We start from the raw sequence: 25,000 nt of genomic DNA, 5'->3' as shown, positions 1-25,000 counted from the left end.
CCCTATAACTAGGATATCCTCTACCTACTAACAGAACCTATGACTAGGATATCCTCTACCTACTAACAGAACCTATAACTAGGATATCCCCTATAACTAGGATATCCCCTATAACTAGGATATCCCCTACCTACTAACATAACCTATAACTAGGATATCCCCTATAACTAGGATATCACCTACCTACTAACAGAACCTAGAACTAGGATATCCCCTATAACTAGGACATCCCCTATAACTAGGATATCCCCTATAACTAGGATATCCTCTACCTACTAACAGAACCTACAACTAGGATATCCCCTACCTACTAACAGAACCTATAACTAGGATATCCCCTATAACTAGGATATCCTCTACCTACTAACAGAACCTACAACTAGGATATCCCCTACCTACTAACAGAACCTACAACTAGGATATCCCCTACCTACTAACAGAACCTATAACTAGGATATCCCCTATAACTAGGATATCCCCTAGGATATCCCCTATAACTAGGATATCCCCTATAACTAGGATATCCCCTATAACTAGGATATCCTCTACCTACTAACAGAACCTATGACTAGGATATCCTCTACCTACTAACAGAACCTATAACTAGGATATCCCCTATAACTAGGATATCCCCTATAACTAGGATATCCCCTACCTACTAACATAACCTATAACTAGGATATCCCCTATAACTAGGATATCACCTACCTACTAACAGAACCTAGAACTAGGATATCCCCTATAACTAGGACATCCCCTATAACTAGGATATCCCCTATAACTAGGATATCCTCTACCTACTAACAGAACCTACAACTAGGATATCCCCTACCTACTAACAGAACCTATAACTAGGATATCCCCTATAACTAGGATATCCTCTACCTACTAACAGAACCTACAACTAGGATATCCCCTACCTACTAACAGAACCTACAACTAGGATATCCCCTACCTACTAACAGAACCTATAACTAGGATATCCCCTATAACTAGGATATCCCCTAGGATATCCCCTATAACTAGGATATCCCCTATAACTAGGATATCCCCTATAACTAGGATATCCTCTACCTACTAACAGAACCTATGACTAGGATATCCTCTACCTACTAACAGAACCTATAACTAGGATATCCCCTATAACTAGGATATCCCCTACCTACTAACATAACCTATAACTAGGATATCCCCTATAACTAGGATATCACCTACCTACTAACAGAACCTAGAACTAGGATATCCCCTATAACTAGGATATCCCCTATAACTAGGATATCCCCTATAACTAGGATATCCTATAACTAGGATATCCCCTATAACTAGGATATCCCCTATAACTAGGATATCCCCTATAACTAGGATATCCCCTACCTACTAACAGAACCTACAACTAGGATATCCCCTACCTACTAACAGAACCTATAACTAGGATATCCCCTATAACTAGGATATCCCCTATAACTAGGATATCCCCTACCTACTAACAGAACCTACAACTAGGATATCCCCTATAACTAGGATATCCCCTATAACTAGGATATCCCCTATAACTAGGATATCCCCTATAACTAGGATATCCTCTACCTACTAACAGAACCTATAACTAGGATATCCCCTATAACTAGGATATCCCCTACCTACTAACAGAACCTATAACTAGGATATCCCCTATAACTAGGATATCACCTACCTACTAACAGAACCTAGAACTAGGATATCCCCTATAACTAGGATACCCCCTACCTACTAACAGAACCTAGAACTAGGATATCCCCGACCTACTAACAGAACCTATAACTAGGATATCCCCTATAACTAGGATATCCCCTACCTACTAACAGAACCTACAACTAGGATATCATCTACCCACTAACAGAACCTATAACTAGGATATCCCCTACCCACTAACAGAACCTACAACTAGGATATCATCTACCCACTAACAGAACCTACAACTAGGATATCATCTACCCACTAACAGAACCTATAACTAGGATATCCCCTACCCACTAACAGAACCTACAACTAGGATATCATCTACCCACTAACAGAACCTACAACTAGGATATCATCTACCCACTAACAGAACCTATAACTAGGATATCCCCTACCCACTAACAGAACCTACAACTAGGATATCATCTACCCACTAACAGAACCTACAACTAGGATATCATCTACCCACTAACAGAACCTACAACTAGGATGTCATCTACCCACTAACAGAACCTACAACTAGGATGTCATCTACCCACTAACAGAACCTACAACTAGGATATCATCTACCCACTAACAGAACCTACAACTAGGATATCATCTACCCACTAACAGAACCTACAACTAGGATATCATCTACCCACTAACAGAACCTACAACTAGGATATCATCTACCCACTAACAGAACCTACAACTAGGATATCATCTACCCACTAACAGAACCTACAACTAGGATATCATCTACCCACTAACAGAACCTACAACTAGGATATCATCTACCCACTAACAGAACCTATAACTAGGATATCCCCTACCCACTAACAGAACCTATAACTAGGATATCCCCGACCTACTAACAGAACAGAATAACAAATAACCTGAACACTCAGCTTTCCCAACATATGGCTTCTACAAAGAGGACAGGACAGTGGTCTTCACAACCTGAACATGAGAGATATGCTACAGCAGCTAGCTGCTTAAACTGGCAACATGATCATAGTTGCTATGCTACAGCAGCTAGCTGCTTAAACTGGCAACATGATCATAGTTGCTATGCTACAGCAGCTAGCTGCTTAAACTGGCAACATGATCATAGTTGCTATGCTACAGCAGTTAGCTGTTTAAACTGGCAACATGATCATAGTTGCTATGCTACAGCAGCTAGCTGCTTAAACTGGCAACATGATCATAGTTGCTATGCTACAGCAGCTAGCTGCTTAAACTGGCAACATGATCATAGTTGCTATGCTACAGCAGCTAGCTGCTTAAACTGGCAACATGATCATAGTTGCTATGCTACAGCAGTTAGCTGTTTAAACTGGCAACATGATCATAGTTGCTATGCTACAGCAGTTAGCTGCTTAAACTGGCAACATGATCATAGTTGCTATGCTACAGCAGCAGTTAGCTGTTTAAACTGGCAACATGATCATAGTTGCTATGCTACAGCAGTTAGCTGTTTAAACTGGCAACATGATCATAGTTGCTATGCTACAGCAGCTAGCTGTTTAAACTGGCAACATGATCATAGTTGCTATGCTACAGCAGTTAGCTGCTTAAACTGGCAACATGATCATAGTTGCTATGCTACAGCAGCTAGCTGCTTAAACTGGCAACATGATCATAGTTGCTATGCTACAGCAGCTAGCTGCTTAAACTGGCAACATGATCATAGTTGCTATGCTACAGCAGCTAGCTGCTTAAACTGGCAACATGATCATAGTTGCTATGCTACAGCAGTTAGCTGCTTAAACTGGCAACATGATCATAGTTGCTATGCTACAGCAGTTAGCTGTTTAAACTGGCAACATGATCATAGTTGCTATGCTACAGCAGCTAGCTGTTTAAACTGGCAACATGATCATAGTTGCTATGCTACAGCAGCTAGCTGTTTAAACTGGCAACATGATCATAGTTGCTATGCTACAGCAGCTAGCTGTTTAAACTGGCAACATGATCATAGTTGCTATGCTACAGCAGCTAGCTGTTTAAACTGGCAACATGATCATAGTTGCTATGCTACAGCAGCTAGCTGCTTGAACTGGCAACATGATCATAGTTGCTATGCTACAGCAGTTAGCTGTTTAAACTGGCAACATGATCATAGTTGCTATGCTACAGCAGCTAGCTGCTTAAACTGGCAACATGATCATAGTTGCTATGCTACAGCAGCTAGCTGCTTAAACTGGCAACATGATCATAGTTGCTATGCTACAGCAGTTAGCTGTTTAAACTGGCAACATGATCATGATCAGTTAGCTGCTTAAACTGGCAACATGATCATAGTTGCTATGCTACAGCAGTTAGCTGTTTAAACTGGCAACATGATCATAGTTGCTATGCTACAGCAGTTAGCTGTTTAAACTGGCAACATGATCATAGTTGCTATGCTACAGCAGCTAGCTGTTTAAACTGGCAACATGATCATAGTTGCTATGCTACAGCAGTTAGCTGCTTAAACTGGCAACATGATCATAGTTGCTATGCTACAGCAGCTAGCTGCTTAAACTGGCAACATGATCATAGTTGCTATGCTACAGCAGCTAGCTGCTTAAACTGGCAACATGATCATAGTTGCTATGCTACAGCAGCTAGCTGCTTAAACTGGCAACATGATCATAGTTGCTATGCTACAGCAGTTAGCTGTTTAAACTGGCAACATGATCATAGTTGCTATGCTACAGCAGTTAGCTGCTTAAACTGGCAACATGATCATAGTTGCTATGCTACAGCAGTTAGCTGTTTAAACTGGCAACATGATCATAGTTGCTATGCTACAGCAGCTAGCTGTTTAAACTGGCAACATGATCATAGTTGCTATGCTACAGCAGCTAGCTGTTTAAACTGGCAACATGATCATAGTTGCTATGCTACAGCAGCTAGCTGTTTAAACTGGCAACATGATCATAGTTGCTATGCTACAGCAGCTAGCTGTTTAAACTGGCAACATGATCATAGTTGCTATGCTACAGCAGCTAGCTGCTTAAACTGGCAACATGATCATAGTTGCTATGCTACAGCAGTTAGCTGTTTAAACTGGCAACATGATCATAGTTGCTATGCTACAGCAGCTAGCTGCTTAAACTGGCAACATGATCATAGTTGCTATGCTACAGCAGTTAGCTGTTTAAACTGGCAACATGATCATAGTTGCTATGCTACAGCAGCTAGCTGTTTAAACTGGCAACATGATCATAGTTGCTATGCTACAGCAGCTAGCTGTTTAAACTGGCAACATGATCATAGTTGCTATGCTACAGCAGTTAGCTGTTTAAACTGGCAACATGATCATAGTTGCTATGCTACAGCAGCTAGCTGCTTAAACTGGCAACATGATCATAGTTGCTATGCTACAGCAGCTAGCTGTTTAAACTGGCAACATGATCATAGTTGCTATGCTACAGTTGCTAGGCAGAAGTCATAATAGAAGAGGTAGTAGAACAGGAAAAAGAGTTGTATTTAGAATAGAATCTGGGTGTTTGGTACTCACCCTCCTCATGTTGGTCTCAGAGCTGACAGGGTTTTCAGGGTGCACCCACTTGGACCCAGGCAGGTTGAGTCTGGGGGGATAGGAGTGGGTCTCATTGGGGTACTGCCAGATGATTGGATACAGCCCCAGCTGGTTGTATGAGGCTGAGGTGTGGCTGTGTGTCTGGGGCTGAGAGACAGGGTGGTGATGAGCTAGTCCCAGGTGCCCCAGCCCTGAGGAGTCTAGTCGGGGATGACCCCCCAGCAAGGGGCCTGGAGGCAGGCCAGAGAGCACCCCGGAGAGGAGGTGGTGGTGGGAGTGGGATGTGTGGTGGTGGGTGGAAGAGGGGGTGAGGCAGGAGGCGTGGGAGGAGGCGTGGAGGGGGTGGAGCTGGGGGTGCAGATAGGACACGTGGTTGGTCTCCTGGTTGGGACGGACAAGCGCAGGGTCCCGGTACACGGTGAAATGCTCGTTCTTATCGATGATTAGCGGGCTCTTAGTGCAAGATCCTGGCGACTCAGTCCCTCGGGCCAGGACGGGCTTAAAGCTGGAGCGAGGGGTGTTGTCCGGGTAACGGCCTTTATGCTTGGACACCTCTGGGGAGGGGAGGGGTTTGGGTTTAGAACAAGTCTCCAGAACACTCTGTGTTTTAGACTTGACGATGTCAGGGGAGCAGAGGGGCTTTGGCTTCAGGGCCTCTGGGGAGGGGAGGGGCTTGGGGACATCAGGGGAGGGGCTTAGCTTGTACGACTTCCTGGCCTCGTCGGCCAATGAGGCGTTCTTAATGCAGGGCAGCATGGAGGAATATAGCTGCTTCTCTCTCTCTACTACAGCAGCAGACTCACTGACTGATGCTATAGGTCTGATCACCACTGAATGGACTAACCCCATCTTACTGCCCAGGCTGCCAGCTATGTCATGCTTTACCTCCGGCTTCCTACACACTGAGGGAGTCTGGTTCCTAAGGTCACACTCTGACACTGAGGGAGTCTGGTTCCTAAGGTCACACTCTGACACTGAGGGAGTCTGGTTCCTAAGGTCACACTCTGACACTGAGGGAGTCTGGTTCCTAAGGTCACACTCTGACACTGAGGAGTCTGGTTCCTAAGGTCACACTCTGACACTGAGGGAGTCTGGTTCCTAAGGTCACACTCTGACACTGAGGGAGTCTGGTTCCTAAGGTCACACTCTGACACTGAGGGAGTCTGGTTCCTAAGGTCACACTCTGACACTGAGGGAGTCTGGTTCCTAAGGTCACACTCTGACACTGAGGGAGTCTGGTTCCTAAGGTCACACTCTGACACTGAGGGAGTCTGGTTCCTAAGGTCACACTCTGACACTGAGGGAGTCTGGTTCCTAAGGTCACACTCTAACACTGAGGGAGTCTGGTTCCTAAGGTCACACTCTGACACTGAGGGAGTCTGGTTGCTATGGTCACACTCTGACACTGAGGGAGTCTGGTTCCTAAGGTCACACTCTAACACTAAGGGAGTCTGGTTCCTAAGGTCACACTCTGACACTGAGGGAGTCTGGTTCCTAAGGTCACACTCTGACACTGAGGGAGTCTGGTTCCTAAGGTCACACTCTGACACTGAGGGAGTCTGGTTCCTAAGGTCACACTCCGAGGGGCTCTCACGAAGGGGAGAGGGAGGGGCAACAGAGGGGTTCAGCACCAAATGTCTGCTGGGCTCAGAGAGGTAGGATGGCTCAGATGGATTCTGGGAGGCCAGCAGGGCCGAGACGGCCTCAGAGTTCTCCCGGGAGGCCATGTGTGCGTTAGCGTCCTCTGCTGTGATGTCGATTATATACTGAGAGGGAGTCTGGGTCCTGGAGACCACCTCAGCGCTGGTGTACTGGTCCTTGGACTGGGGATGGGTCTGAGATTTCATAGTGCTGTTGTTCTCCATGATGCACTCCCCTTGGCCCTCAGAGGGGGCAGAGCCCTGGGAGGAGGAGGACAGGGGAGGGGCCTGCTGCAGTTGCAGTGGAGACCGTTCCCCCTGTCGTTGAGGTTGTCGCAGGGATGGCCTCTGCTCCCTGTCGGCTAATGACTGCTGAAACTCCGCCTTCTGAAGCTCCTCACCCCAGGGGGAGAGACTGCCTGTCAGAGCAGACTCCTCCCCCGTCTTAGAACCCTGGGTCTTGTGCCCCACCTGGCCGGTCCTTCCTTTTAGCTCCTCCTCTGAGTTCTGCTCTGAGGAAGAGGAGGAGTCTGCCGTCCTGGTTCTCTTGGTAGACATCTCAGAGTCACTGCTCTCAGAGAAGTCAGACCTCACTGTAGTCTCGCTTCTCAGTCTTTTCAAACCTGATTTCATCTCTTCCTCCTCTTCCTCCTCCGCTTTCCTCCGCTTGTTCACAGCCACCTGCTTGCTGCTCGTACTTTTAAAGAAGTCTGGAGAGATGAATCAGAGGAGAATATATTAGATTAGTCTGTAGAGATGAATCAGAGGAGGATATATTAGAATTCTAAATGACAAGCAGCAGAATGTACAGTACACAGCATCAGTCCTAGACCGCATCCCAACGGAACCCTATTCCTTACATAGTGCACTATGAGCCCTGGTCTGAAGTAGTGCACTATGAGCTCTGGTCTGAAGTAGTGCACTATGAGCTCTGGTCTGAAGTAGTGCACTATGAGCTCTGGTCTGAAGTAGTGCACTATGAGCTCTGGTCTGAAGTAGTGCACTATGAGCCCTGGTCTGAAGTAGTGCACTATGAGCCCTGGTCTGAAGTAGTGCACTATGAGCTCTGGTCTGAAGTAGAGCACTATGAGCTCTGGTCTGAAGTAGTGCACTATGAGCCCTGGTCTGAAGTAGTGCACTATGAGCTCTGGTCTGAAGTAGAGCACTATGAGCTCTGGTCTGAAGTATTGCACTATGAGCCCTGGTCTGAAGTAGTGCACTATGAGCTCTGGTCTGAAGTAGTGCACTATGAGCTCTGGTCTGAAGTAGTGCACTATGAGCTCTGGTCTGAAGTAGTGCACTATGAGCCCTGGTCTGAAGTAGTGCACTATGAGCCCTGGTCTGAAGTAGTACACTATGAGCTCTGGTCTGAAGTAGTACACTATGAGCCCTGGTCTGAAGTAGTGCACTATGAGTCCTGGTCTGAAGTAGTGCACTATGAGCTCTGGTCTGAAGTAGTGCACTATACAGTGGCTGGCGAAAGTATTCACCCCCCTTGGCATTTTTCCTATTTTGTTGCCTTACAACCTGGAATTAAAATATATTTTTTTGTGTCATTTGATTTACACAACATACCTACCACTTTGAAGACGCCAAATATTTTTTGTTATGAAACAAGCAAGAAATATGACAAAAATCAGAAAACTTGAGCGTGCATAACTATTACCCCCCCCCCTGACTTTGGGGGGGATGAATAGTTATGCATGCTTTTGTAGCAATTACAGCCACAAGTCTCTTGGGATATGTCTCCATAAGCGTTGCACATCTTGCCACTGGGAGGCGTGCCCCATTCTTCAAGGCAAAACTGCTCCAGCTCCTTCAAGTTGGATGGGTTCCGCTGGTGTACAGCAATCTTTAAGTCATACCACAGATTCTCAATTGGATTGAGGTCTGGACTTTGACTTGGCCATTCCAAGACATTTAGATGTTTCCCCATAAACTCGAGTGTTGCTTTAACAGTATGCTCAGGATCATTGTCCTGCTGGAAGGTGAACCTCCGTCCCAGTCTCAAATCTCTGGAAGACTGAAACAGGTTTCCCTCAAGAATTTCCCTGTATTTAGCACCATCCATCATTCCTTCAATTCTGACTAGTTTCCCAGTCCCTGCAGATGAAAAACATCCCCACAGCATGATGCTGCCACCACCATGCTTCACTGTGGGATGGTATTCTCGGGGTGATGTGAGGTGTTGGGTTTGCGCCAGACATAGCGTTTTCTTTGATGGCCAAAAGGCTCCATTTTAGTCTCATCTGACCAGAGTATCTTCTTCCATATGTTTGGGGAGTCTCCCACATGCCTTTTGGCGAACACTTTAAGCAATGGCTTTTTTTCTGGCCACTCTTCCGTAAAGACCAGCTCTGTGGAGTGTACGGCTTAAAGTGGTCCTATGGACAGATACTCCAATCTCCGCTGTGGAGCTTTGCAGCTCCTTAAGGTTTATCTTTGGTCTCTTTGTTGCCTCTGATTAATGACATCCTTGCCTGGTCCGTGAGTTTTGGTGCGATGCCCTTTCTTGGCAGGTTTGTTGTGGTGGTGCCCTTTCTTGGCAGGTTTGTTGTGGTGGTGCCCTTTCTTGGCAGGTTTGTTGTGGTGGTGCCCTTTCTTGGCAGGTTTGTTGTGGTGGTGCCCTTTCTTCTGGTGGCAGGTTTGTTGTGGTGGTGCCCTTTCTTGGCAGGTTTGTTGTGGTGGTGCCCTTTCCTTTGCCCTTTTGGCAGGTTTGTTGTGGTGGTGCCCTTTCTTGGCAGGTTTGTTGTGGTGGTGCCCTTTCTTGGCAGGTTTGTTGTGGTGGTGCCCTTTCTTGGCAGGTTTGTTGTGGTGGTGCCCTTTCTTGGCAGGTTTGTTGTGGTGGTGCCCTTTCTTGGCAGGTTTGTTGTGGTGGTGCCCTTTCTTGGCAGGTTTGTTGTGGTGGTGCCCTTTCTTGGCAGGTTTGTTGTGGTGGTGCCCTTTCCCTTTCTTGGCAGGTTTGTTGTGGTGGTGCCCAGGTTTTTCTTGGCTTGGCAGGTTTGTTGTGGTGGTGCCCTTTCTTGGCAGGTTTGTTGTGGTGGTGCCCTTTCTTGGCAGGTTTGTTGTGGTGGTGCCCTTTCTTGGCAGGTTTGTTGTGGTGGTGCCCTTTCTTGGCAGGTTTGTTGTGGTGGTGCCCTTTCTTGGTGGTGGTGGTTTGTTGTGGTGGTGCCCTTTCTTGGCAGGTTTGTTGTGGTGGTGCCCTTTCTTGGCAGGTTTGTTGTGGTGGTGCCCTTTCTTGGCAGGTTTGTTGTGGTGGTGCCCTTTCTTGGCAGGTTTGTTGTGGTGGTGCCCTTTCTTGGCAGGTTTGTTGTGGTGGTGCCCTTTCTTGGCAGGTTTGTTGTGGTGGTGCCCTTTCTTGGCAGGTTTGTTGTGGTGGTGCCCTTTCTTGGCAGGTTTGTTGTGGTGGTGCCCTTTCTTGGCAGGTTTGTTGTGGTGGTGCCCTTTCTTGGCAGGTTTGTTGCTCCGTGGGATGTTCAAAGTTTCATATATTAAAAAAAAAAAACCTGATCTGTAGTAGAGAGTAATGCTCCCAGAGCAGAGAGTAATGCTCCCAGAGCAGAGAGTAATGCTCCCAGAGCAGAGAGTAATGCTCCCAGAGTAGAGAGTAATGCTCCCAGAGTAGAGAGTAATGCTCCCAGAGTAGAGAGTAATGCTCCCAGAGTAGAGAGTAATGCTCCCAGAGTAGAGAGTAATGCTCCCAGAGTAGAGAGTAATGCTCCCAGAGTAGAGAGTAATGCTCCCAGAGCAGAGAGTAATGCTCCCAGAGTAGAGAGTAATGCTCCCAGAGTAGAGAGTAATGCTCCCAGAGTAGAGAGTAATGCTCCCAGAGTAGAGAGTAATGCTCCCAGAGTAGAGAGTAATGCTCCCAGAGCAGAGAGTAATGCTCCCAGAGTAGAGAGTAATGCTCCAGAGAGTAATGCTCCCAGAGTAGAGAGTAATGCTCCCAGAGTAGAGAGTAATGCTCCCAGAGTAGAGAGTAATGCTCCCAGAGTAGAGAGTAATGCTCCCAGAGTAGAGAGTAATGCTCCCAGAGTAGAGAGTAATGCTCCCAGAGTAGAGAGTAATGCTCCCAGAGTAGAGAGTAATGCTCCCAGAGCAGAGAGTAATGCTCCCAGAGCAGAGAGTAATGCTCCCAGAGCAGCGAGTAATGCTCACAGAGCAGCGAGTAATGCTCCTAGAGCAGCGAGTAATGCTCACAGAGCAGCGAGTAATGCTCACAGAGCAGCGAGTAATGCTCACAGAGCAGCGAGTAATGCTCACAGAGCAGCGAGTAATGCTCACAGAGCAGCGAGTAATGCTCCTAGAGCAGCGAGTAATGCTCCTAGAGCAGCGAGTAATGCTCCCAGAGTAGAGAGTAATGCTCCCAGAGTAGAGAGTAATGCTCCCAGAGTAGAGAGTAATGCTCCCAGAGCAGCGAGTAATGCTCCCAGAGCAGCGAGTAATGCTCCTAGAGCAGCGAGTAATGCTCCTAGAGCAGCGAGTAATGCTCACAGAGCAGCGAGTAATGCTCACAGAGCAGCGAGTAATGCTCACAGAGCAGCGAGTAATGCTCCTAGAGCAGCGAGTAATGCTCACAGAGCAGCGAGTAATGCTCACAGAGCAGCGAGTAATGCTCACAGAGCAGCGAGTAATGCTCCTAGAGCAGCGAGTAATGCTCCTAGAGCAGCGAGTAATGCTCACAGAGCAGTGAGTAATGCTCCCAGAGCAGGGAGTAATGCTCCTAGAGCAGCGAGCAATGCTCACAGAGCAGTGAGTAATGCTCCCAGAGCAGGGAGTAATGCTCCTAGAGCAGGGAGTAATGCTCCCAGAGCAGCGAGCAATGCTCCCAGAGCAGCGAGTAATGCTCCCAGAGCAGCGAGTAATGCTCCTAGAGCAGCGAGTAATGCTCCCAGAGCAGCGAGTAATGCTCCTAGAGCAGCGAGTAATGCTCCTAGAGCAGCGAGTAATGCTCCCAGAGCAGCGAGTAATGCTCCCAGAGCAGGGAGTAATGCTCCCAGAGCAGCGAGCAATGCTCACAGAGCAGCGAGTAATGCTCCTAGAGCAGGGAGTAATGCTCACAGAGCAGCGAGTAATGCTCCTAGAGCAGGGAGTAATGCTCCTAGAGCAGGGAGTAATGCTCCAAGACGAGGGATAATTGCTCCAAGAGCAGGGAGTAATGCTCCAAGACGAGGGAGTAATGCTCCTAGAGCAGGGAATAATGCTCCTAGGACCCCTGTACACTGACTCAGTACCGGGACCCCTGCACACTGACTCAGTACCGGGAACCCTGCACACTGACTCAGTACCGGGAACCCTGTACACTGACTCAGTACCGGGACCCCTGTACACTGACTCAGTACTGGTACCTCATGTACACCGACTCAGTACCGGGACCCCTGTACACCGACTCAGTACCGGGACCCCTGTACACTGACTCAGTACCGGGACCCCTGTACACTGACTCAGTACTGGTACCTCATGTACAGAGCCTTCAGAAAGTATTCAGACCCCTGGACTTTTTCCACATTTTGTTACATTACAGACTTATTCTAAAATGGATGAAATACATGTTTTAACTCATCAGTGTAGACACAATACCCCATAATGACAGGTTTTTTAAAAACATTTTTGCAAATGCATTAAAAGTTAAAAACAGAAATATCTTATTTACATAAGTATTCAGACCATTTGCTATGAGACTTGAAATTCAGCTCAGATGCATCCTGTTTCCATTGATCATCATTGATGTTTTTACCACAGGTGGACTGTGGTAAATTCAATTGATTGGACATGATTTGGAAAGGCACACACACCTGTCTATATAAGGTCCCACAGTTGACAGTGCATGCCAGAGCAAAAACCAAGCAATGAGTTCGAAGGAATTGTCCGGAGAGCTCAGAGAAAGGATTGTGTCGAGGCACAGATCTGGGGGAAGGGTACCAAAACATTTCTGCAGCTTTGAAGGTCCCCAAGGACACAGTGGCCTTGGAACCACCTAGACTCTTCCTAGACCTGGCCGCCCGGCTAAACTGACCAATCAGGGGAGAAAGGCCTTGGTCAGGGAGGTAACCAAGAACCCCATGGTCCCTCTGACAGATCTCCAGAGTTCCTCTGTGGAGATGGGAGAACATTCCAGAAGGACAACCATCTCTGCAGCACTCCACCAATCAGGCCTTTATGGTGGAGTGGCCAGACCGAAGCCACTCCTCAGTAAAAGGCACATGACAGCCCACTTGGAGTTTTCTAAAAAGCACCTCAAGGACTCTCAGACCATGAGAAACAAGATTCTCTGGTCTGATGAAACCAAGATTGAACTCTTTGGCCTGAATTCCAAGCCTCACGTCTGAAGGTAACCTGGCACCAACCCTACGGTGAAGCATGGTGGCAGCATCATGCTGTGGGGATGTTTTTCAGCAGGGACTGGGAGACTAGTCAGGATCGAGGGAAAGATGAACGGAGCAAAGTACAGAGAGATCCTTGATGAAAACCTGTTCCAGAGCTCTCAGGACCTCAGACTGTGGCAAAGGGTTACCTTCCAACAGGACAATCACAGCCAAGAAAACACAGGAGCGGCTTCGGGACGAGTCTCTGAATGTCCTCGAGTGGCCCAGCCAGAACCCGGACTTGAACCTGATTGAACAGCTGTGCAGCGACCCTCCCCATCCAACATTTTACGTTTTATTTCACCTTTATTTAACCAGGTAGGCTAGTTGACAACACCTTTATTTAACCAGGTATGCTAGTTGACACCACCTTTATTTAACCAGGTAGGCTAGTTGAGAACACCTTTATTTAACCAGGTAGGCTAGTTGACAACACCTTTATTTAACCAGGTAGGCTAGTTGAGAACACCTTTATTTAACCAGGTAGACTAGTTGACAACACCTTTATTTAACCAGGTAGGCTAGTAGACAACACCTTTATTTAACCAGGTAGGCTAGTTGACAACACCTTTATTTAACCAGGTAGGCTAGTTGAGAACACCTTTATTTAACCAGGTAGACTAGTTGACAACACCTTTATTTAACCAGGTAGGCTAGTTGAGAACACCTTTATTTAACCAGGTAGACTAGTTGAGAACACCTTTATTTAACCAGGTAGACTAGTTGAGAACACCTTTATTTAACCAGGTAGGCTAGTTGACAACACCTTTATTTAACCAGGTAGGCTAGTTGAGAACACCTTTATTTAACCAGGTAGGCTAGTTGACAACACCTTTATTTAACCAGGTAGGCTAGTTGAGAACACCTTTATTTAACCAGGTAGGCCAGTTGAGAACACCTTTATTTAACCAGGTAGGCTAGTAGAGAACACCTTTATTTAACCAGGTAGGCTAGTAGAGAACACCTTTATTTAACCAGGTAGGCTAGTTGAGAACACCTTTATTTAACCAGGTAGGCTAGTTGAGAACAAGTTCTCATTTACAACTGCGACCTGGCCAAGATAAAGCATAGCAGTGTGAACAGACAACACAGAGTTACACATGGAGTAAACAATTAACAAGTCAATAACACAGTAGGAACAAAAAGAGGGTCTATATACATTGTGTGCAAAAACCTGACAGAGCTTGAGAGGATCTGAAGAGAAGAATGGGAGAAACTCCCCAAATACAGGTGTACCAAGCTTGTAGCGTCATACCCAAGAAGACTTGATGCTGTAATCGCTGCCAAAGGTGCTTCAACAAAGTACTGAGTAAAGGGTCTGAATATTTATGTACAGTGGGGCAAAAAAGTATTTAGTCAGCCACCAATTGTGCAAGTTCTCCCACTTAAAAAGATGAGAGGCCTGTAATTTTCATCAACTATGACAGGTACACTTCAACTTTGTTGGCAATTCACAAGGTTTTCACACACCGTTGCTGGTATTTTGGCCCATTCCTCCATGCAGATCTCCTCTAGAGCAGTGATGTTTTGGGGCTGTTGCTGGGCAACACAGACTTTCAACTCCCTCCAAAGATGTTCTATGGGGTTGAGATCTGGAGACTGGCTAGGCCACTCCAGGACCTTGAAATGCTTCTTACGAAGCCACTCCTTCGTTGCCCGGGTGGTGTGTTTGGGATCATTGTCATGCTGAAAGACCCAACCACGTTTCATCTTCAATGCCCTTGCTGATGAAAGGAGGTTTTCACTCAAAATCTCACAATTACATGGCCCCATTCATTCTTTCCTTTACACGGATCAGTCGTCCTCGTCCCTTTGCAGAAAAACAGCCCCAAAGCATGATGTTTCCACCCCCATGCTTCACAGTAGGTATGGTGTTCTTTGGATGCAACTCAGCATTCTTTGTCCTCCAAACACGACGAGTTGAGTTTTTACCAAAAAGTTATATTTTGGTTTCATCAGACCATATGACATTCTCCCAATCTTCTTCTGGATCATCCAAATGCTCTCTGGCAAACTTTAGATGGGCCTGGACATGTACTGTCTTAAGCAGGGGGACACGTCTGGCAATGCAGGATTTGAGTTCCTGGCGGCGTAGTGTGTTACTGATGGTAGGCTTTGTTACTTTGGTCCCAGCTCTCTGCAGGTCATTCACTAGGTCCCCCCGTGTGGTTCTGGGATTTTTGCTCGCCGTTCTTGTGATCATTTTGACTCCATGGGGTGAGATCTTGCGTAGAGCCACAGATCGAGGGAGATTATCAGTGGTCTTGTATGTCTTCCATTTCCTAATAATTGCTCCCACAGTTGATTTCTTCAAACCAAGCTGCTTACCTACTGCAGATTCAGTCTTCCAGCCTGGTGCAGGTCTACAATTTTGTTTCTGGTGTCCTTTGACAGCTCTTTGGTCTTGGCCATAGTGGAGTTTGGAGTGTGACTGTTTGAGGTTGTGGACAGGTGTCTTTTATACTGATAACAAGTTCAAACAGGTGCCATTAATACAGGTAACGAGTGGAGGACAGAGGAGCCTCTTAAAGAAGAAGTTACAGGTCTTTGAGAGCCAGAAATCTTGCTTGTTTGTAGGTGACCAAATACTTTTTTCCCACCATAATTTGCTAATAAATTCATTAAAAATCCTACAATTTGATTTTTCTTTTCTCATTTTGTCTGTCATAGTTGAAGTGTACCTATGACGAAAATTACAGGCCTCTCCCATCTTTCACATTTCTAAAAACCTGTTTTTGCTTTGTCTTTGTGTGTAGATATTGTGGGACGCCAAAGCTTTCCCAAGGCAGTGTCCTGCCAAAGCTTTCCCAAGGCAGTGTCCTGCTAAAGCTTTCCCAAGGCAGTGTCCTGCTAAAGCTTTCCCAAGGCAGTGTCCTGCTGAACCTTTCCCAAGGCAGTGTCCTGCTGAAGCTTTCCCAAGGCAGTGTCCTTCCCAAGGCAGTGTCCTGCTAAAGCTTTCCCAAGGCAGTGTCCTGCTAAAGCTTTCCCAAGGCAGTGTCCTGCTAAAGCTTTCCCAAGGCAGTGTCCTGCTGAACCTTTCCCAAGGCAGTGTCCTGCTAAAGCTTTCCCAAGGCAGTGTCCTGCTAAAGCTTTCCCAAGGCAGTGTCCTGCTAAAGCTTTCCCAAGGCAGTGTCCTGCTAAAGCTTTCCCAAGGCAGTGTCCTGCTAAAGCTTTCCCAAGGCAGTGTCCCTGAAGCTTTCCCAAGGCAGTCCTGCTAAACCTTTCCCAAGGCAGTGTCCTGCCAAACCTTTCCCAAGGCAGTGTCCTGCCAAAGCTTTCCCAAGGCAGTGTCCTGCCAAAGCTTTCCCAAGGCAGTGTCCTGCAGTTTCAGTGTCCTGCTAAAGCTTTCCCAAGGCAGTGTCCTGCTAAAGCTTTCCCAAGGCAGTGTCCTGCTAAAGCTTTCCCAAGGCAGTGTCCTGCTAAAGCTTTCCCAAGGCAGTGTCCTGCTAAAGCTTTCCCAAGGCAGTGTCCTGCTAAAGCTTTCCCAAGGCAGTGTCCTGCTTTCCCAAGGCAGTGTCCTGCCGAATGCTTTCCCAAGGCAGTGTCCTGCTAAAGCTTTCCCAAGGCAGTGTCCTGCTAAAGCTTTCCCAAGGCAGTGTCCTGCTAAAGCTTTCCCAAGGCAGTGTCCTGCCAAAGCTTTCCCAAGGCAGTGTCCTGCCAAAGCTTTCCCAAGGCAGTGTCCTGCCAAAGCTTTCCCAAGGCAGTGTCCTGCCAAAGCTTTCCCAAGGCAGTGTCCTGCCAAAGCTTTCCCAAGGCAGTGTCCTGCCAAAGCTTTCCCAAGGCAGTGTCCTGCCAAAGCTTTCCCAAGGCAGTGTCCCAAGGCAGTGTCCCGAATGCTTTCCCAAGGCAGTGTCCCTGCCAGTGTCCTGCTAAAGCTTTCCCAAGGCAGTGTCCTGCTTTCCCAAGGCAGTGTCCTGCCAAAGCTTTCCCAAGGCAGTGTCCTGCTAAAGCTTTCCCAAGGCAGTGTCCTGCCAAAGCTTTCCCAAGGCAGTGTCCTGCCAAAGCTTTCCCAAGGCAGTGTCCTGCCAAAGCTTTCCCAAGGCAGTGTCCTGCCAAAGCTTTCCCAAGGCAGTGTCCTGCCAAAGCTTTCCCAAGGCAGTGTCCTGCCAAAGCTTTCCCAAGGCAGTGTCCTGCCAAAGCTTTCCCAAGGCAGTGTCCTGCCGAACCTTTCCCAAGGCAGTGTCCTGCTGAAGCTTTCCCAAGGCAGTGTCCTGCTAAAGCTTTCCCAAGGCAGTGTCCTGCTGAACCTTTCCCAAGGCAGTGTCCTGCTGAACCTTTCCCAAGGCAGTGTCCTGCTGAACCTTTCCCAAGGCAGTGTCCTGCTGAACCTTTCCCAAGGCAGTGTCCTGCTAAAGCTTTCCCAAGGCAGTGTCCTGCTAAAGCTTTCCCAAGGCAGTGTCCTGCTAAAGCTTTCCCAAGGCAGTGTCCTGCTAAAGCTTTCCCAAGGCAGTGTCCTGCCAAAGCTTTCCCAAGGCAGTGTCCTGCCAAAGCTTTCCCAAGGCAGTGTCCTTCTAAAGCTTTCCCAAGGCAGTGTCCTGCTAAAGCTTTCCCAAGGCAGTGTCCTGCTAAAGCTTTCCCAAGGCAGTGTCCTGCTAAAGCTTTCCCAAGGCAGTGTCCTGCTAAAGCTTTCCCAAGGCAGTGTCCTGCTGAAGCTTTCCCAAGGCAGTCCTGCTAAACCTTTCCCAAGGCAGTGTCCTGCTGAACCTTTCCCAAGGCAGTGTCCTGCTAAAGCTTTCCCAAGGCAGTGTCCTGCCAAAGCTTTCCCAAGGCAGTGTCCTGCTGAACCTTTCCCAAGGCAGTGTCCTGCTAAAGCTTTCCCAAGGCAGTGTCCTGCTAAAGCTTTCCCAAGGCAGTGTCCTGCCGAATGCTTTCCCAAGGCAGTGTCCTGCTAAAGCTTTCCCAAGGCAGTGTCCTGCAAAAGCTTTCCCAAGGCAGTGTCCTGCTAAAGCTTTCCCAAGGCAGTGTCCTGGTAAAGCATTCCCAAGGCAGTGTCCTGCTGAATGCTTTCCCAAGGCAGTGTCCTGCTGAATGCTTTCCCAAGGCAGTGTCCTGCTAAAGCTTTCCCAAGGCAGTGTCCTGCTAAAGCTTTCCCAAGGCAGTGTCCTGCTGAACCTTTCCCAAGGCAGTGTCCTGCTGAACCTTTCCCAAGGCAGTGTCCTGCTAAAGCTTTCCCAAGGCAGTGTCCTGCCAAAGCTTTCCCAGGGCAGTGTCCTGCTAAAGCTTTCCCAAGGCAGTGTCCTGCTAAAGCTTTCCCAAGGCAGTGTCCTGCTAAAGCTTTCCCAAGGCAGTGTCCTGCTGAACCTTTCCCCAGTGTCCTGCTGAACCTTTCCCAAGGCAGTGTCCTGCCAAAGCTTTCCCCAGTGTCCTGCTAAAGCTTTCCCAAGGCAGTGTCCTGCCAAAGCTTTCCCAAGGCAGTGTCCTGCTAAAGCTTTCCCAGGGCAGTGTCCTGCCAAAGCTTTCCCAAGGCAGTGTCCTGCTGAACCTTTCCCCAATGTCCTGCTAAAGCTTTCCCAAGGCAGTGTCCTGCCAAAGCTTTCCCAAGGCAGTGTCCTGCTAAAGCTTTCCCAAGGCAGTGTCCTGCTAAAGCTTTCCCAAGGCAGTGTCCTGCTAAAGCTTTCCCAAGGCAGTGTCCTGCTAAAGCTTTCCCAAGGCAGTGTCCTGCTAAAGCTTTCCCAAGGCAGTGTCCTGCTGAACCTTTCCCAAGGCAGTGTCCTGCTAAAGCTTTCCCAAGGCAGTGTCCTGCTGAACCTTTCCCAAGGCAGTGTCCTGCTAAAGCTTTCCCAAGGCAGTGTCCTGCCAAAGCTTTCCCAGGGCAGTGTCCTGCTAAAGCTTTCCCAAGGCAGTGTCCTGCTAAAGCTTTCCCAAGGCAGTGTCCTGCTAAAGCTTTCCCAAGGCAGTGTCCTGCTAAAGCTTTCCCAAGGCAGTGTCCTGCTGAACCTTTCCCCAGTGTCCTGCTAAAGCTTTCCCAAGGCAGTGTCCTGCCAAAGCTTTCCCCAGTGTCCTGCTAAAGCTTTCCCAAGGCAGTGTCCTGCCAAAGCTTTCCCAAGGCAGTGTCCTGCTAAAGCTTTCCCAGGGCAGTGTCCTGCCAAAGCTTTCCCAAGGCAGTGTCCTGCTGAACCTTTCCCCAATGTCCTGCTAAAGCTTTCCCAAGGCAGTGTCCTGCCAAAGCTTTCCCAAGGCAGTGTCCTGCTAAAGCTTTCCCAAGGCAGTGTCCTGTCCTGCTAAAGCTTTCCCAAGGCAGTGTCCTGCTAAAGCTTTCCCAAGGCAGTGTCCTGCTAAAGCTTTCCACAGTGTCCTGCTAAAGCTTTCCACAGTGTCCTGCTAAAGCTTTCCCCAGTGTCCTGCTAAAGCTTTCCCCAGTGTCCTGCTAAAGCTTTCCCAAGGCAGTGTCCTGCTGAAGCTTTCCCAAGGCAGTGTCCTGCTAAATGCTTTCAGAGCTCTACTCATCTCAGGTCAATGGAACAGCTTGACCACACAGTACATGAAGTAAAACAGGTGAAATTCCTCCAGCGTCCACGATCTCCTCACCTCTTGTTCTATCTTCACCATCATCCTCACCTCCTCTCCCTGCTCTCTCGTTACAGTCCACGTTGTCTCCCCTGAAGTCATCATCAGGGACACTGCTGTCAGATCCCTTCCTCCTGGAGAAGCCAGGTCCGCGGTGCTGCGTCTGTTCCTGGCAAGGGGAGTGCTGCGCTGGGGACTGCTGGCTCTGGGACCCGCCCTGACCTTGACCCTGCTGGGTGGTGACCCCTGACCCCTGCTTCACCGCCCCGCCAGAGGAGTTCATGACTGGTCTGGGGCTGTTGGCTTGGGCGCGGGTGTAGTGACCCTGTAGAGGAGGACGAGAGAACAGACACACCAAGGATGGAGTTGGTTAGAGACAGGAGGACAGAGAGAGAACAGACACACCAAGGAAGGAGTTGGTTAGAGACAGGAGGACAGACAGAGAACAGACACAGATGGAGTTGGTTAGAGACAGGAGGACAGAGAGAGAACAGACACACCAAGGATGGAGTTGGTTAGAGACAGGAGGACAGAGAGAGAACAGGCACACCAAGGATGGAGTTGGTTAGAGACAGGAGGACAGAGAGAGAACAGACACACCAAGGATGGAGTTGGTTAGAGACAGGAGGACAGAGAGAGAACAGACACACCAAGGGTGGAGTTGGTTAGAGACAGGAGGACAGAGAGAGAACAGGCACACCAAGGATGGAGTTGGTTAGAGACAGGAGGACAGAGAGAGAACAGACACACCAAGGATGGAGTTGGTTAGAGACAGGAGGACAGAGAGAGAACAGACACAGATGGAGTTGGTTAGAGACAGGAGGACAGAGAGACCAAGGATGGAGTTGGTTAGAGATAGGAGGACAGAGAGAGAACAGGCACACCAAGGATGGAGTTGGCTAGAGACAGGAGGACAGAGAGAGAACAGGCACACCAAGGATGGAGTTGGCTAGAGACAGGAGGACAGAGAGAGAACAGACACAGATGGAGTTGGTTAGAGACAGGAGGACAGAGAGAGAGAGAGGTGTTTCATGATGTCACATTTAATATGGTTGATAATTCAACACCACCGAGAATGATCCACAATGGAAAAGAAGGTATAAGGTACTATTACCCTGCTGTCTGACTTAGTGCTACGGTACTATTACCCTGCTGTCTGACTTAGTGCTACGGTACTATTACCCTGCTGTCTGACTTAGTGCTACGGTACTATTACCCTGCTGTCTGACTTAGTGCTACGCTACGGTACTATTACCCTGCTGCCTGACTTAGTGCTACGGTACTATTACCCTGCTGTCTGACTTAGTGCTACGGTACTATTACCCTGCTGTCTGACTTAGTGCTACGGTACTATTACCCTGCTGTCTGACTTAGTGCTACGCTACGGTACTATTACCCTGCTGGCTGACTTAGTGCTACGGTACTATTGCCCTGCTGTCTGACTTAGTGCTACGGTACTATTACCATGCTGTCTGACTTAGTGCTAAGGTACTATTACCCTGCTGTCTGACTTAGTGCTACGGTACTATTACCCTGCTGTCTGACTTAGTGCTACGGTACTATTACCCTGCTGTCTGACTTAGTGCTACGGTACTATTACCCTGCTGTCTGACTTAGTGCTACGGTACTATTACCCTGCTGCCTGACTTAGTGCTAAGGTACTATTACCCTGCTGTCTGACTTAGTGCTACGGTACTATTACCCTGCTGTCTGACTTAGTGCTACGGTACTATTACCCTGCTGTCTGACTTAGTGCTACGGTACTATTACCCTGCTGTCTGACTTAGTGCTACGGTACTATTACCCTGCTGTCTGACTTAGTGCTACGGTACTATTACCCTGCTGCCTGACTTAGTGCTACGGTACTATTACCCTGCTGCCTGACTTAGTGCTACGGTACTATTACCCTGCTGTCTGACTTAGTGCTACGGTACTATTACCCTGCTGCCTGACTTAGTGCTACGGTACTATTACCCTGCTGTCTGACTTAGTGCTACGGTACTATTACCCTGCTGTCTGACTTAGTGCTACGGTACTATTACCCTGCTGTCTGACTTAGTGCTACGCTACGGTACTATTACCCTGCTGTCTGACTTAGTGCTACGCTACGGTACTATTACCCTGCTGTCTGACTTAGTGCTACGGTACTATTACCCTGCTGTCTGACTTAGTGCTACGGTACTATTACCATGCTGTCTGACTTAGTGCTACGGTACTATTACCCTGCTGTCTGACTTAGTGCTACGGTACTATTACCCTGCTGCCTGACTTAGTGCTACGGTACTATTACCCTGCTGTCTGACTTAGTGCTACGGTACTATTACCCTGCTGTCTGACTTAGTGCTACGCTACTATTACCCTGCTGTCTGACTTAGTGCTACGGTACTATTACCCTGCTGTCTGACTTAGTGCTACGCTACGGTACTATTACCCTGCTGTCTGACTTAGTGCTACGGTACTATTACCCAGCTGCCTGACTTAGTGCTACGCTACTATTACCCTGCTGCCTGACTTAGTGCTACGCTACTATTACCCTGCTGTCTGACTTAGTGCTACGGTACTATTACCCTGCTGTCTGACTTAGTGCTACGCTACGGTACTATTACCCTGCTGTCTGACTTAGTGCTACGGTACTATTACCCTGCTGCCTGACTTAGTGCTACGGTACTATTACCCTGCTGCCTGACTTAGTGCTACGGTACTATTACCCTGCTGTCTGACTTAGTGCTACGGTACTATTACCCTGCTGTCTGACTTAGTGCTACGCTACTATTACCCTGCTGTCTGACTTAGTGCTACGCTACGGTACTATTACCCTGCTGTCTGACTTAGTGCTACGGTACTATTACCATGCTGTCTGACTTAGTGATACGGTACTATTAGCCTGCTGTCTGACTTAGTGCTACGGTAAATTTACCCTGCTGTCTGACTTAGTGCTACGGTACTATTACCCTGCTGTCTGACTTAGTGCTACGGTACTATTACCCTGCTGCCTGACTTAGTGCTAAGGTACTATTACCCTGCTGTCTGACTTAGTGCTAAGGTACTATTACCCTGCTGTCTGACTTAGTGCTACGGTACTATTACCCTGCTGTCTGACTTAGTGCTACGGTACTATTACCCTGCTGCCTGACTTAGTGCTACGGTACTATTACCCTGCTGCCTGACTTAGTGCTACGGTACTATTACCCTGCTGTCTGACTTAGTGCTACGCTACGGTACTATTACCCTGCTGTCTGACTTAGTGCAACGCTACGGTACTATTACCCTGCTGTCTGACTTAGTGCTACGCTACGGTACTATTACCCTGCTGTCTGACTTAGTGCTACGGTACTATTACCATGCTGTCTGACTTAGTGCTACGGTACTATTACCCTGCTGTCTGACTTAGTGCTACGGTACTATTACCCTGCTGCCTGACTTAGTGCTACGGTACTATTACCCTGCTGTCTGACTTAGTGCTACGGTACTATTACCCTGCTGTCTGACTTAGTGCTACGCTACTATTACCCTGCTGTCTGACTTAGTGCTACGGTACTATTACCCTGCTGTCTGACTTAGTGCTACGCTACGGTACTATTACCCTGCTGTCTGACTTAGTGCTACGGTACTATTACCCAGCTGCCTGACTTAGTGCTACGCTACTATTACCCTGCTGCCTGACTTAGTGCTACGCTACTATTACCCTGCTGTCTGACTTAGTGCTACGGTACTATTACCCTGCTGTCTGACTTAGTGCTACGCTACGGTACTATTACCCTGCTGTCTGACTTAGTGCTACGCTACTATTACCCTGCTGTCTGACTTAGTGCTACGGTACTATTACCATGCTGTCTGACTTAGTGCTACGGTACTATTACCCTGCTGCCAGACTTAGTGCTACGGTACTATTACCCTGCTGTCTGACTTAGTGCTACGGTACTATTACCCTGCTGTCTGACTTAGTGCTACGGTACTATTACCCTGCTGTCTGACTTAGTGCTACGGTACTATTACCCTGCTGTCTGACTTAGTGCTACGGTACTATTACCCTGCTGTCTGACTTAGTGCTACGGTACTATTACCCTGCTGTCTGACTTAGTGCCACGGTACTATTACCCTGCTGTCTGACTTAGTGCCACGGTACTATTACCCTGCTGTCTGACTTAGTGCTACGCTACGGTACTATTACCCTGCAGTCTGACTTAGTGCTACGCTACGGTACTATTACCCTGCTGTCTGACTTAGTGCTACGGTACTATTACCCTGCTGCCTGACTTAGTGCTACGGTACTATTACCCTGCTGCCTGACTTAGTGCTACGGTACTATTACCCTGCTGTCTGACTTAGTGCTACGGTACTATTACCCTGCTGTCTGACTTAGTGCTACGCTACGGTACTATTACCCTGCTGTCTGACTTAGTGCTACGGTACTATTACCCTGCTGTCTGACTTAGTGCTACGATACTATTACCCTGCTGCCTGACTTAGTGCTACGGTACTATAACCCTGCTGTCTGACTTAGTGCTACGGTACTATTACCCTGCTGTCTGACTTAGTGCTACGGTACTATTACCCTGCTGTCTGACTTAGTGCTACGGTACTATTACCCTGCTGCCTGACTTAGTGCTACGGTACTATTACCCTGCTGCCTGACTTAGTGCTACGGTACTATTACCCTGCTGCCTGACTTAGTGCTACGGTACTATTACCCTGCTGTCTGACTTAGTGCTACGGTACTATTACCCTGCTGTCTGACTTAGTGCTACGGTACTATTACCCTGCTGTCTGTCTTAGTGCTACGGTACTATTACCCAGCTGTCTGACTTAGTGCTACGCTACGGTACTATTACCCTGCTGTCTGACTTAGTGCCACCACCACTACACCTACCACCACCACTACTACACCTAACACCACCACTACCACCACTACACTTACCACCACCACTACTACACCTACCACCACCACCACTACCACACCTACCACCACTACACTTACCACCACCAGTACGCCTACCACCACCACACCTACCACCACCACTACTACACCTACCACCGCCACTACCACACCTACCACCACTACACCTACCACTACCACTACTACACCTACCACCACCACTACTACACCTATCCCCACCACTACACCTACCACTACTACTACTCCACCTACCACCACCATTACTACTACACCTACCACCACCATTACTACTACTACATCTACCACCACCACTACACCTACCACTACCACACCTACCACCACCACTACTACACCTATCCCC

The 25,000-nt window shown here is 48.1% G+C and overlaps 1 protein-coding gene across 1 annotated transcript in view; it reads right to left on the bottom strand.

Annotated features, from left to right (window-relative positions):
* The window catches only part of LOC135570217 (probable JmjC domain-containing histone demethylation protein 2C), a 120,056-nt gene that overhangs the window by 73,337 nt on the left and 21,719 nt on the right, over positions 1-25,000 (bottom strand). Inside the window, 3 exon segments of the mRNA XM_065016331.1 lie at positions 5,210-6,121; positions 6,781-7,580; positions 19,794-20,067. Of these exon segments, the coding sequence (XP_064872403.1) occupies positions 5,210-6,121; positions 6,781-7,580; positions 19,794-20,067 (1,986 nt within the window).

The sequence above is a fragment of the Oncorhynchus nerka genome, unplaced genomic scaffold (genome assembly GCF_034236695.1).
Source record: "Oncorhynchus nerka isolate Pitt River unplaced genomic scaffold, Oner_Uvic_2.0 unplaced_scaffold_1020, whole genome shotgun sequence".
Classification (NCBI taxonomy): Eukaryota; Metazoa; Chordata; class Actinopteri; order Salmoniformes; family Salmonidae; genus Oncorhynchus; species Oncorhynchus nerka.
The sequence above is the reverse complement of the archived record's forward strand: the minus strand, read 5'-3'. Positions and strand labels throughout refer to the sequence as shown.